Raw genomic sequence first — 14844 nt, 5'->3', positions numbered from 1 at the left:
AGGGGTGGAGGGATGCACTTATATGGTGACTGATAAACAATAATGTACAACAAAAATTTCACAATTAAAAAAAAGAAAAAAAATCAAAAAAAAAAAGGATACCTAAAGTGACTGTGCAGCCTCATTTCAAGAGCTATTACCTTGGGGAGGGTGGTAAGGACAGCCACGCAGTTGAGTTTCCTCAAGCCTCGGATTCATGCTGAAGAAATATCACCAATTTGTGCTAATATAAATTCATGGTTTCCAATCTCAGTTAGCTCTCTGCTTTTCTTTCACTTACCTGGAAATTCCTCCTTCGCCCATTCTTTTCAACAGCTGTCTCAAATCTTGTTACACTAACCTATAAATTACCCAAGAGTTGGAGTTGTGTCATCATTATTCACCTTGGTATCCCCATCCCTAGCGCAGTGTGGTAGTGATCACTCAGAACCTCAAAACCTCTAGTCTTCTCATTTTCAGCTGATAATCTCACCTCCTATTTCCCAGAGAAATTACAAGCTAACAGTCATTTCCCACTTCTCTAGAAACAAAATTTTCTTTATCATATCCACCCTTTTCTACTCCCCTCAGCTCTCCTTTGCACAACCATCCTTTCATTTTACCCAACTGATAAATCCCCAACCCTAGATGAATCTAATTGCCTGCCCTTTCTAAACCCACACAGAGTTGCTGAGTATTGCTGTCAAAAATCACTTAACTGTGCAAACTGACATTTGAAATATTACTGACAGCTACCAACCTCAAATAGACCCTCAATTCTGCCCCATTTCATTCTATGCTTTCCATATTCAGCTCTCTATCCTACTCCACAAGGGCTATTTCAAACACTCTCCACTGTCCTCAAACCTGCAACCCCTCCAAGCCTCATCTCACTTGTACAAATGACATTACCTCACACTTCACAAAGAAACAGAAGTCACCAGCTTTCTGCTTCTAAACTTACAAATATGTCTCCATCCTCAGCCCTCCTTTTCCTTTTTCTTTTTGTTGAAATAGATGTTTCGCCTCCTAGTTAAAACCAATCCTTCCACCTCTGCTCTGAATCCTATCACCTTTCACCTTAACTCCTTGGATTATTTCCTTTCATATGGTCAGCTTTCCTTATTCACTGGCTTCTTCTCAGCAGTCTCCTCTGGAGGCTCTTATTCTTCTGCCTATCCTTTTACTATTCCTCAGGATTCTGTCCTAAGTCATCTTCTCCTCTTATCCTCTCTCTCATAATCCCATAGCTTCACTTTTCATGTCAAAACCCATATAATGAAATTCATCATCATTTGGATTTTCCATAGAGACTTAAACTTGTTACGTCTAAAACTGAGATCTCGGGCCGGCCCCGTGGCTTGGTGGTTAAGTGTGCGCACTCCGATGCTGGTGACCCGGGTTCGGATCCCGGGCGCGCACCGAGGCACCACTTCTCCGTCCATCCTGAGGCCGAGTCCCACATACAGCAACTAGAAGGATGTGCAGCTATGACATACAACTATCTACTGGGGCTTTGGGGGGAAAAAATAAAAAAATTAAAAAAAAAAAAATCTTTAAAACTGAGATCTTCTTTACCCCAAACTTGTTTATCAAGTGTTTATAGGTAGGAATCATCTTGATGCCTCTCTTTTCCTTACTTCCATTATGCAATCAGTCACCATGTCAAATCTCTCTCAAATCGACCTCTTCTGTCCATTCTCATTGCCAATAACCTAGTCCAGGCAGTCATCATTTCTCACCTGGATTATTGCACTACCCTACCACTCTCCTAATTAGTCTCCTTGCCTCTGGTCTTGTTTCCCTCTATTCTATCAACCTCACTTTCTAAAAGCAAAATCTAGTAATAGTCTTTTGCTCAAAAACTCTTTCCCTTAGGACAAAGTCCAAAATCCTTAAAGTGACTGGTATAACAGTTGCAAATGCCTGACCTTTCTCTACATCTTCTCATATCACTCCCTCCCTAAAACTCAATGCTCCAACTTACCTAGCATTTTTCAGTTCCCCAAACACCCTACTCTTTATCTTGCTTCCAGGCCATCACACAAACTATTTCTTCTCTTGGAAAATTATTTCTCTCCCACCCCTTTCCCTGGATAACTTGGGCTAATTCTTGAAGTTTTAGCTAAATGTCACTTCCTTTGAGAAGCTACACCAGAGCCATAGATAAGTTAGCTCCCTCTATTATGTGCTTCCATTGCAGCCTGAACTTCCACTACCATAGCACTTTTTGTACTGTATAACTGCTTTTAACTGTCAGCTTTCACCACTATCACACCACTAGCACTAGACTGTAAAGTCCACGAGGGCAAAGACTTTGTCCTGCTCATGGTTGTACTAACATCTGGTCACATGGTAGATATCATAAATTTTTATTATATAAATGAAAAATATAAATGGAAAAGTACCCATGCCCCTACCCAATCTAGTTCAAGATCAGTACCCGAAATCTGGATTCCATCTCCTTCCATTCTCTAAAGGACAGTGTTCCATCAATTATATCCTCTCTCGTATCTTCAGTCTTGCTGTTTCAATTGGCTCTTTCTTCTGTTTAGAAACAGGCTCAAGACTCTCCTTTGCCTTTAAAAAATACACTTTCTTTGACTCTTCATTTCCCTATCTCCTTCCATTATCAGGTTTATCTCAGTTGGTAGCATCCAGTCATCCAGCTAGAAATCTGAAAGTTACTCTAAATTTCTCTTTCCCTTATCCTCTATGTCCAATCTACCAAGTCTAAACATTTCTCAAATCCATCCCCTCTTCTCCATCCCTAATTTCACTTCTCTAGGTAAATTACTCATTATCACTTGCTGAAACTATAGTAAGAGTCCTGAAATTAGTCTTCTTGTCTCCTCGAATCCATTCTCCACAAAGGCACCCAAGTGATTTATTTAAAACACAAATCTTACCTTTCACCCTCTAGCTTAAAACTCTGAAACTTTCCCTATCACCTTCAGAATAAAATCCAAATTCAAGGGACCCATGATCAGGGACCCTTCACTTGCTCTTCGGCCTTATGCATCTTCATTTCTTGCTGCTCACCTTAACATCCCAACAACACCTAACTACTTTCAGTTCCCGCATATAATCCATGTTGCTTCTTGCCCTTATGTCTCTTTGTTCAAGCTTTCCCTTCTGCCTACAATATTCTCTCTCTTTTTCTCCACCTTGCTATTTCCTATTCTTTAAAATTCAGCTTGGTGTCACCTCTTCCTGGAAGCTTTCCCTGAATGTTTACACCCTCCTCTCACCTACCAAGTGCTCCAAAAATACCTTGGTTCATCTCTCTCTCTACATTTCATGTTGCTTTAAAATGATCTGATTGTTTCTATCTTCTCAAATAGACTATGAGCTGCTCAGTGGCAGGAACTATATTTCATTTATCTTTGTATCTCCAGTGCTTAACACAGTGCCTATTGTATACTAGAAATTCAATAAATGTTACTTTAACAAATAAATGAAATTTCTTAAAATAGTACTCTGTGTGTGATGTTACCAATTCCTCACCTCAAATTTACTTTTCAATCAACTGTAATCTAGCATCTAGTCGTCCCACTTCATTATATTGCAAAAGTCACTAACAATAACTCTTTATAAATAAAAATGTTATTTTAACAATCCTTCCCTTTCTCAATCTGTCGGTGGCATTTGGCACTGTTATCAACTCCTCTTCTTTATAACTTCTCTTGTTCCTAGTCTTCCATGATACCACTCTCAACTGGTTTTGCTTCTTCATCTTCGACTCTTTTTCTTTTCCTTCGTTTTTCTTATGGCATGATCATCCTCTATTCACCCTTTAAACACTGGCATTTCTTCAAATTTTAAATAAATATTTACTTATTTATTTTTGGCAAAATTCTTATCTTCTTACTGTACTCCCTCTCTCTAGGTAACCTTAACTAAATACCCATACATACTGATAACTCAATATAACAGACCTCCTAATTGAGCTACAGAACAATACAGATAACTATCCAATGGGCATCTCCTCCTAAATATCCCTTAGGCATTTCATACTCATTCTCATCTTCCTTACATCTGAACTTGTTATTATCCTAATAACAGGAGGAACTATATGAAACTTTTGACCTACAAAACTGGCAAGTTCATACAGTTTGACATAATTTCTATTTCAGTTGGTAACACCACCATTCACTTAGAAACCTGGTCGTCATCCTACTCTCCTTTCTCTCCTTCATCTAAACATCTAATTGGTTACCAAGTCCTCTGACTCTATCTTCTTAAATATAGAAGTTCTCAAGTCTGTTCTCTCCTTTCCATTCCCACTACTACTATAACTTAATTAAGATTCTCATCCTTTTTCCTGTGAACTATTTCAAGAGCCTCCTCTCTGGCCTCCAAACCATTAGTCCAGGAACAGGGAAAACATGAAAACTATGTCACCACTCTCCCCTCTTGATCTCAAACATAGCTTCAGAATCCATCTCAACCTAGCACTCCTGGCAGCCACTACCATTTTCTCAGAGTCGACACGAGACAAAATAATACCTCCCTCCAGTCTTTCGTACTAAGATCAAGATGATTATTGGGGGAACAGGACAAAACCCAAGAAAAGGAACTAAGTGAAACAGAAATGAGCAACCTACCCGACAGAGAGTTCAAACAAAGAGTGTTAAGGATGCTGACTGATCTGGGGAGAAGAATAGATGAACTCAGTGAGAATGTCATGAAAGAAATGGAAGATATAAAAAAGAACCAATCAGAAATGAAGAATACAATACTCGAAATGAAAAATTCACTAGAGGGACTCAAAAGCAGAGTAGAGGATACAGAAGAACGGAACTGTGAGCTGGATGAAAGAATAGAAGAAATGGCCCAAGCTGAACAAGTAAAAGAAAAAAGAATTAAAAAGAGTGAGGATAGTCTAAGGGACCTCTGGGACAACATCAAGCACACTAATATCCGTGTTATAGGTGTCCCAGAAGGAGAAGAGTGAGACAAACGGGCAGAGAATCTATTTGATGACATAATAGATGAAAACGTCCCTAACCTAAAGAAGGAAACAGACATCCAGCTTCAGGAAGCATAGAGAGCACCAAACAAGATAAACCCAAAGAGGCCCACACCAAGACACATCATAATCAAAATGTCCAGAATTAAAGATAAAGAGAGAATCATAAAAGCCGCAAGAGAAAGACAAGTTACATACAAAGGAAACCCCATAAGGCTACCAGCTGACTTCTCAGCAGAAGCCTTACAGGCTGAAAGAGAGTGGCACGATATATTTAAAGTGCTAAAAAGAAAAAACTTACAGCCAAACATACTATAGCTGGCAAGGCTATCATTCAAAATGGAAGGAGAGATAAAAAGTTTCCAGAACAAGCAAAAATTAAAGGAGTTTGTCACCAAGAAACCAGTGCTACAAGAAATGTTAAAGATACATGCACCCCTGTGTTCATTGCAGCATTATTCACAATAGCCAAGACTTGGAAGCAACCTAAGTGCCCATCAAGGGACGAATGGATAAAGAAGATGTGGTATATATACACAATGGAATACTACTCGGCCATAAGAAACAATGAAATCCAGCCATTTGTGACAACATGGATGGACATTGAGGGTATTATGCAAAGTGAAATAAGTCAGAGGGAGAAGGTCAAATACCATATGATTTCCTTCATTAAGTAGTAGATAATAACATCAATAAACAAACACATAGAGACAGAGATTTTATTGGTGGTTACCAGAGGGGAAGAGTGGAGGGAGGAGGACGAAAGGGATAATTCGGCACATGTGTGTGGTGATGGGGTGTAATTAGTATTTGGGTGGTGAACATGATATAATCTATGCAGAAATAGACGTATAATGATGTACACCTGAAATTTATACAATGTTATAAACCAATGTTACTGCAATAAACAAAAAATTAAAAAAAAAAAAAAACTACATTAAGATATCAGTGTACACCCGTGAGAATGGCTATAATCACCAAGACATAAAATAACAATTGTTGGAGAGATTGTGGAGAAGAGGGAACCCTCGTTCACTGCTGGTGGGAATCAGAAATACCTTAGGATCCAGCTATCCCACCAATGGGTATTTATCCAAAGAACCTGAAATCAACAATCCAAAGAGGCTTATGCACCCCTATGTTCACTGCAGCATTATTCACTATAGCCAATAAGCGGAAGAAACCCAAGTGTTCCTCGACTGATGATTAGACAAAGAAGATGTGTGTATATATATACACGCACACACAATGGACTACTACTCAGCCATAAAAGAAGACAAAATCGTCCCATTTGCAACAACATGGATGGACCTGAAGAGCATAACACTAAGCGAAATAAGCCAGACACAAAAAGACAAACACCATATGATTTCACTTATATGTGGAAGATAAACTAACACAGGCAGAGAGAACAGTTTGGTGGTTACCAGGAGGAAGGGAGTTGGGGGGTGGGCACAAGGGGTGAAGGGACGCATTTATATGGTGACTGACAAACAATAATGTACAACTAAAATTTCAGAATGATATAAACTATTATGACAGCAATAAAAAAATAAAAACATGACCCAAGTACATGCTGTGTAGAAAGAACTCATGTATAATGTAATGATGTAGGTAGGTTGATTGTAAAAGGAGGGAAAAAGATATATCAAGTAAACATTAATCAAAACAAAGAAGGAGTAGCTATATTAATATAAGATAAAGTAGATCTCAGAGCAAAGAAAATTACCAGAAACAGAGAGGGATACTACCTAATGATAAAGGGATAAATCCATCCATAAGACATAGCAATCTTAAAGTTGTATGAACCAAACAATCTGCTGCAAAATATGTGAAGCAAAACCTGATTGAACAGAAAGAACAAATAGACAAATCCACAATTATAGTCAACACCTTTCTCTCAGGAATTGATACAACAACTAGTCAGAACATCAACAAGGATGTAGAAAACCCAACAACACCATCAACCAACAGAATTTAATTGACATTTATAAAATACTCCACCCCAAAATAGCAAAATAAACATTTTTTTCAAGTGCCCATGAAACATATACCAAAATAGACCATTTCTAGGCCATAAAGCAAATTTCAACAAATTTAAAAGAACTGAAATTATACAGGGTGTGTTTCTCTGACCACAATAAAATCAAACTAGAAATCAATAAGAGAAAGACCACAGGAAAATCACCAAACACTTGGAAACTAAACATACTTCTAAATAAACCATGAATCAAAGAGGAAATCTCAAGGGAAATTTAAAAATACATCAACTGAATAAAAATGAAAATACAACATATGAAAATTTGTAGGATGCAGCTAAAGCAACACTGAGAGGAAAATTTATAGCATGAAATGTTTACATTTTTTTAAAAAGAGGAAAAGTCTCAAATTAATAACATAAGCTCCCACCTCAAGAATCTAGAAGAAGTAGAGCAAAATAAACCCAAAGCAAATAAATATACAGTAGAAATCAATGAAACTGAAAACAGAAAAAAATAGAGAAAAATCAATGAAACAAAAAGCTGGTTCATTGTAAAGATCAATAAAATTGATAAATCTCTAGCAAGAGTGACAAAGAAAAAACAGAGAAAACATAATACCAATATGAGAAATGAAACAGGGGTTATTGGGCCGGCCCTGTGGCTTGGTGGTTAAGTGCATGCGCTCCGCCGCTGGCGGCCCGGGTTCGGATCCCGGGCGCGCACCGACACACCGCTTCTCAGGCCATGCTGAGGCCGTGTCCCATATACAGCAACAAGAAGGATGTGCAACTATGACATACAACTATCTACTGGGGCTTTGGGGGGGAAATAAATAAATAAATAAATAAATAAATAAATAAATAAATGAAACAGGGGTTATCACTAAAGATCCTGCAAACATCAAAAGGATAATAAGAGAATACTATGAGCAACTCTACACACACAAATTTGACAACATGGATGAAATAAACCAATTCCTCCAAAAATACAAACTACCACAACTCATCCAATATGAAACAGATAACTGAAATAGCCTTAAAACTGCTAAGGAAATAGAATTTGTAATTTTAAAAACCCTAAAGAGCAATCTTTATGCCCAGATGGTTATACTGAAGAATTCTACCAAATGCTCAAAAATGAATTAACATCAATTCTATACAATCTCTTATACAAAATGTATGAGAGGGGAACATTTCCCAAATCATTTTATTAAGTTAGTTATTACCCTGATACCAAAACCAAAGACAGTACCAAAAAAGGGAACTGAAAACCAATATCTCTCATAAATATGACACAAAAATCCTTAATAAAACATGAGCAGGGCTGGCCCTGTGGCTTGGTGGTTAAGTGCGCGCGCTGCAATGCTGGTGGCCCGGGTTCGGATCCCGGGTGCGCATCGAGGCACCACTTCTCCGTCCATCCTGAGGCCGAGTCCCACATACAGCAACTAGAAGGATGTGCAGCTATGACATACAACTATCTACTGGGGCTTTGGGGGGAAAAAATAAAATAAATAAAATCTTTAAAAAAAAAAAAAAAAAAACATGAGCACATAGAATTTGACAATATATAACAAGAATTATATAGCATGATCAAGTAGAGCTCATTCCAGGGATGGAATGCTGATTCAATATTTGAAAATGACTCAATATCTGAAAACCAATGTAATCCATCATATTAACAAGCTATAAAAAATCATACAATCATATCAATAGATATAGAAAATGCATTTGACAAAATTCAATACACACTCATGTAAAAAACTCTCAGAAAAAAGTAGGAATAGAGGAGAAATTTCTCAACGTAATAGCATCTACAAAAAACCTACAGCTAACATTATATGTAATGGTGACAGACTGAATGCTTTCCCCTAAGACAGGGAACAAGGCAAGATGTTGGCTCTCAGCACTCGTGTTCTACAAAGTAATGGTGAATAAGTGAGTTCAGCAACGTCACATGGTACATGATAAACATGCAAAAATCAACTGTATTTCTGTATACTAGTAATGAACAATTACAAACCAAAATTAGAAATATAATACTACCTATAATCACTGAAAAAAAGAAAGAAATACTTGGGTGTAAATCTAACAAAACATGTGCGGGACCTATATGCCGAAAACTACAAAATATTGATGAAGGAAAACACAGATCTAAATAAATGGAGAGAGATTCCACGTTCACAGATTGGAAGACTCAATGTAGTAGAGTTGACATAGAATTGACATTCTCCCCAGATGCAATTAATGCAATTCCTATCAAAATCTCAGCAAGACTTTTTGTGGATATAGACAAGATTATTCTAAACTTTATATGTAAAAGCAAAGGAACCAGAATAGCTAAAACAATTTTTTAAAAGAAGAATAAATTGGGAAGAAACGGTCTACCCTATTTTAAGACTTGTTACATAGCTACAGTAATCAAGACTGTGTAGTACTGGAGGGATAGACATACAGATCAATGCAACAGAATAGAGAACTCAGAAATAGACTCACACAAATATGCTCAACTGGTGTTTGTTTGTTTGTTTTAAAGTTCATAGTTTACATTAGGTTTCACTCTGTTGAGTTGTATAGGGCTATGAGTTTGACACATGCATAATGACATGCATCTACCATTATGGCATCATAGAGAGTAGTTTCACTGCCCTAAATATCCCCTGTGCTCCAGTAATTCACCCTTCCCCACCACCACCATTCCCCAAACCCCTAGCAACCACCCTTCCTAGAATGTCATATACTTGGAATCATACAGTTTATAGCCTTTCCAGATTGGCCCTTTCACTTAACACTAAGCATTTAAGGTTCCTCAATGTCTTTTCGTGGCTCAATAGTTCATTTCATTTTTATGCTGAATAACATTCCATTGTAGAGATGTACCACAATTTATTTATCCATTTACCTTCTGAAGGACATCTTCTTTGCTTCCAAAATTTGGCAACTATGGAAAAAAACCGCTGTAAACATTCCTGTGCTAGTTTTTATGTCAACACAAGTTTTCAACTCGAGTAAATACCTAGGAGCACAACTGCTGGATTGTATGGTAAAACTATGTTCTGCTTTATAAAAAAACTTACAGACTGTCTTCCAAACTGGTTGCAAGTTCATTCCCACCAGCAATGAAGGACAATTCCTGTTGTTCCACATCCTTGTCAGCATTTGGTGGTGTCAGTGTTTTGGATTTTGGCCCTTCTAATAGGTGTGTAGTGGTATCTCATTGTTATTGTAATTTGCAATTTCCTAACGGCATATGATGTTGAGCATCTTTTCATATGCTTACTGGCCATCTGTATATCTTCTTTGATGAAGTGTCTGTTCAGATCTTTTGCCCATTTTTTAATTGGGTTGTCTGTTTCCTTGTTGTTGACTTGTAAGAGGTCTGTATTTTTTGGACAACAGTCGTTTATCAGATATATCTTTTGCAAATATTTTCTCCAAGTCTGTAGCATGTCTTTTCATACTCTTAACTGTCTTTCACAGAAGATTTTAGTTTAAGGAAGTCCATCTTATCAATTTTTTTCTTTCATAGATTGTGCTTTTGGTGTTATAGCTGATAACTCATTGCCAAACCCAAGGTCACTTAGATTTTCTCCTGGGTAACTTCTAGAAGTTTTATAGTTTTGCATTTTACATTTAGCTCTATGATCCATTTTGAGTTAATTTTTGGGAAAGGTATAATAAGGTCATTGCCTATATCCATTTCTTGCATGTAGATGTCCAGTTTTCCCAGCACCATCTGTTGAAAAGACTATCCTTCTTCCATTGACTTGCCTTTGCTCCTTTGTCAAAGATCAGTTGAGTATATTTGTGAGTCTATTTTTGAGCTCTCTATTCTGTTCCATTGATCTATTTACCATTCTTTTGCCAATTCCAAATTGTCTTGATTCTTATAGCTTTATAGCACGTCTTCAAGTCAGGTAGTGTCAGTCCTTTGACTTTGTTCTTCTTCAAGAAGATTTCTGGATCTTTTGCCTTGTCATATAAACTTTAGAATCAGCTTGTCAATATCCACAAAGTAACTTGCTGGGATTTTGACTGGGATTATACTGAATCTAGATCAAGGTGGGAAGAATTAACATCTCAACAATATTGAGTCTTCTTATCTGCGCACATGAACTATCTCTCCACTTATTTAGTTCTTCGATTTTCTTCACCAGAGTTTTGTAATTTTCCTCATATAGATCTTGTATATATTTTGTTAGATTTATGCTTAAGTCTTTCTCTCTTTCTTTTTCTTTTTGGTCTAATGTAAATAGTGATGTGTTTTTTTATTTCAAATCCAATTGTTCGTTGCTGGTCTATAGGAAAGCAATTGACTTTTGCACATTAACCTTGTTTCCTTCAATTTTGCTATAATCCTAACTTATTTTTTACAAAGATGCAAAAGCAATTCAATGGAGGAAAGAAAGTCTTTTTAATAAATGATACAATTGGACATCCACTGGCAAATAATAATAAACTTCCACTTAAACCTCACACTTTAATCAAAAACGAACTCAAAATGGATCATGGACTTAAATACAAAATGTAAAACTATAAAACTTTAGAAAAAAATAAAAAAAAATCTTCAGGATTGAGAACTAGGCAAAGAATCCTTAGCACAATCCATAAAAGGAAAAGTTGTAAATTGGACTTAAAATTACAAACTCTTGCTCTATGAAAGAACCTGTTAATATGATGAAAAGAAGAGCTATAGACTAGGAGAAAATATTTGCAAACCACATAGCCAAGAAAGGACTAGTATTTAGAATACATAAAGAACTCTTAAAACAACAGTAAAAAAAAAAAAAATCCAATTTGCAAATGGGCAAAAGACATGAAGACATATTTCACCAAAAAGGATACACAGACAGCAAATAAGCACATGAAAAGATGTTCAACATCATATGCCATTAGGGAAATGCAAATTAAAACCACAATGAGGTATCACTATACACCTATCAGACTGGATAAAATAAAAAATAGCAACAACACCAAATGCTGGTGAGAATGTGGAGAAATTGGATCACCCATAAGTTGTTGGTGGGAATATAAAATGGTACAGCACTCTAGAAAACAGTTTGGCAGTTTCTTTAAAAACTAAACATGTCTTTCAGAGGCGGAGTCAAGATGGCGGCGTAGGCAGACTCTGAACTCACCTCCTCCCGTGGACACAGCCAATTTACAACTACTCGTGGAAAAATTACCCCTGAGACAGAACTGAAAACTGGATGAGAGGAACTCCTGCAACAACGGACAATCCTAACTGGGGTGGAAGAGGCAGAGACTCCCTTCCGCAGAGGAAAAACGCCGCCTTCACAAGCCGCCAGCGTCACGGCCGGCCGCCGGGAGCAGCTCACAGGTAAGCAGCCTCCCTGGAGGCGTGGGGCCCAGAGCCGGGGAGCGCCCCCGCTGTGGGCATTTTGTGGACCCAGCACAATCGACACCAGTGGCATAATATCTGACCTTGCCTGCTACTAAAGCATTGGGGAGCACCCCCAGAAAACCCGGTTCACAAAGAAACTAAAACTGGCTCTTAAAGGGCCCGCGCACAAACTCACCCGTTCCAGAAAGCATCCTAAAATCACCAGAAAGAAAGGTGCACACTGCTTTGGTGACAAGAGACTCACCTAATAGGCCCTGAGTGCATCTCGGTGAGGGGTGAGACCTCTCCAGGGACTGGGACATTGGCGGCGGCCATTGTTGTGGCCTGGTGTGAGCGTGCTGACACAGACGCCATTGGAGTTTTCCCTGAGACCTGCTAGCCCAGGGTCTGCTCCACCCGCTAGAGCACCGATTTAATCCAGCTCAGCCATGGCAGGCAGCCCACCCTAGAGACTGGCCCCACCTAACAACAAGCCCTCAGGCAACGTGTGGGCCTGCATAGATTGGTGACTGGATTTTCTGCAGCCTGGCAACTGAGCTGACTTGAGCGGGGCAGGGTGTGCACAAGGAGCGGAGTGGAGAGTGTGGGGTGGTGGCGGAGTGTGTGGGGCTCCCGCCGTGGACCGCCGGGGTCCGCTTGGCGAGGCCGGCGCGCTCACACGGGGCAGGACTGTGTTGACTGTGTGTGTGGACCTCTGGGCGGCAGGGCTTGTCAGCTGCAGAAGACTTGTGCTTCTCAAAGACCCACATAGGAGGTTTGCCCCACCTTCCAAAGCCTGAAACAATTGGGTGCTCCTGTGCCTGAGGCCAGCCCCACCCAGCTGCAATCCTCAGAGAGCTAACAAGAGACCTAATAGGCTAGAGGTTTACAGCAATTCTAAGGCCCTGAGCCTAACAACCTGCCACACTGGGGGCCTACTCACTTAAAAGAAATACTGCAACACAAATGTGGTATTAGAACTTACAGCCAACTGTGCTGGGGCTCCCCACACCTGATAAAGAGACTGAAGGGCCCACAACAACTACAAGCAGCTGAGCATTACAACAGCTGGCCAGGAGCATAACTCAGCCTCCCTGGGCGCCTATAGGGAGAGCTAACAGGCCACAATAGAAGGACACACGTAGCCCACATAGGGGCCACCCCTGGAACATTGAGAACTGAGGGAAGCACACTGGAAGCCTCCTAAGCCATCACTTACATAAGGTCAACTATCCAAGAGCAGGAGACGTAGCTGACCTACCTAATACGTAGACACAAGCACAGGGAAAGAGGCAAAATGAGGAGGCAAAAGAATACATTCCAAGTAAGGGAACAGGACAAAACCCCAGAAAAGGAACTAAGTGAAACAGAAATGAGCAACCTACCTGACAGAGAGTTCAAACTAAGAGTGTTAAGGATGCTCACTGATCTGGGGAGAAGAATAGATGAACTCAGTGAGAATGTCAACAAAGAAATGGAAGATATAAAAAGAACCAATCAGAAATGAAGAATACAATACTGGAAATGAAAAACTCATTAGAGGGACTCAAAAGCAGAGTAGAGGATACAGAAGAACGGATCAGTGAGCTGGAAGAAAGACTAGAAGAAATTACCCAAGGTGAACAGGTAAAAGAGAAAAGAATTAAAAAGAGTGAGGACAGTCTAAGGGACCTCTGGGACAACATCAAGCGCACTAACATCCGTGTTATAGGTGTCCCGGAAGGAGAAGAGCGAGACAAGGGGGCAGAGAATCTATTTGAAGAAATAATAGATGAAAACTTCCCTAACCTAAGGAAGGAAACAGACATCCAGGTACAGGAGGCACAGAGAGCCCCAAACAAGATAAACCCAAAGAGGCCCACACCAAGACACATCATAATCAAAATGTCCAGAATTAAAGATAAAGAGAGAATCCTAAAAGCCGCAAGAGAATGTCAAGTTACATACAAAGGAAACCCCATAAGGCTATCAGCTGACTTCTCAGCAGAAACCTTACAGGCTAGAAGAGAATGGCACGATATATTTAAAGTGCTAAAAGGAAAAAACTTACAGCCAAGAATACTCTACCCAGCAAGGTTATCGTTCAAAATGGAAGGAGAGATCAAAATTTTCCCAGATAAGCAAAAATTAAAGGAGTTTGTCACCAAGAAACCAGTGTTACAAGAAATGTTAAAGGGACTGATTTAAGGGGAAAAGAGAAGACCACAAATAGGAAAAATTATCTATTTCCACGATTAGAACGTAATGGATACAAATGCACAAAAAGAGGTTAGATATGATATCAAAAACATAAAAGGAGGGAGGAGGGTAGTTAAAGAGTACAGCTTTCAGACAGAGGTCAAACTAAAGTGACCATCAATTCTGTATAGAAGAAGTAAGGAACAGAGAAGGACTACTTAAACACTGAGGAAAAAAAAAATAAAAAAGTTAAAAAATGGCAGTAAGTACATACTTATCAATAGCTACTTTAAACGTCAATGGACTAAATGCCCCAATTAAAAGGCATAGGGTGGCTGACTGGATAAAAAAACAAGACCCATATACATGCTGCATACAAGAGACACACTT

At 39.0% G+C, this 14844-nt stretch overlaps 1 protein-coding gene across 3 annotated transcripts in view; it reads right to left on the bottom strand.

Moving 5' to 3' along the window:
• The window catches only part of ZSWIM5 (zinc finger SWIM-type containing 5), a 244833-nt gene that overhangs the window by 130593 nt on the left and 99396 nt on the right, over window positions 1-14844 (bottom strand). The window contains exon 1 of one of the 3 annotated variants that reach the window (XM_087446046.1): window positions 12542-12625. The exons of the other annotated variants lie outside the window; for them this stretch is intronic. Within the exon in view, the coding sequence (XP_087302172.1) occupies window positions 12542-12599 (58 nt within the window). The 5' untranslated portion in view covers window positions 12600-12625. Of the gene's footprint in view, window positions 1-12541; window positions 12626-14844 lie in introns of those variants that run through there. 3 annotated transcript variants of the gene reach the window in all.

This window comes from Ceratotherium simum, chromosome 22, assembly GCF_057802395.1.
Source record: "Ceratotherium simum simum isolate JZ-2026a chromosome 22, ASM5780239v1, whole genome shotgun sequence".
NCBI classification, from domain to species: Eukaryota; Metazoa; Chordata; class Mammalia; order Perissodactyla; family Rhinocerotidae; genus Ceratotherium; species Ceratotherium simum.
Note: the sequence above shows the minus strand (reverse complement) of the source record. Positions and strands in the feature narration are given on the sequence as shown.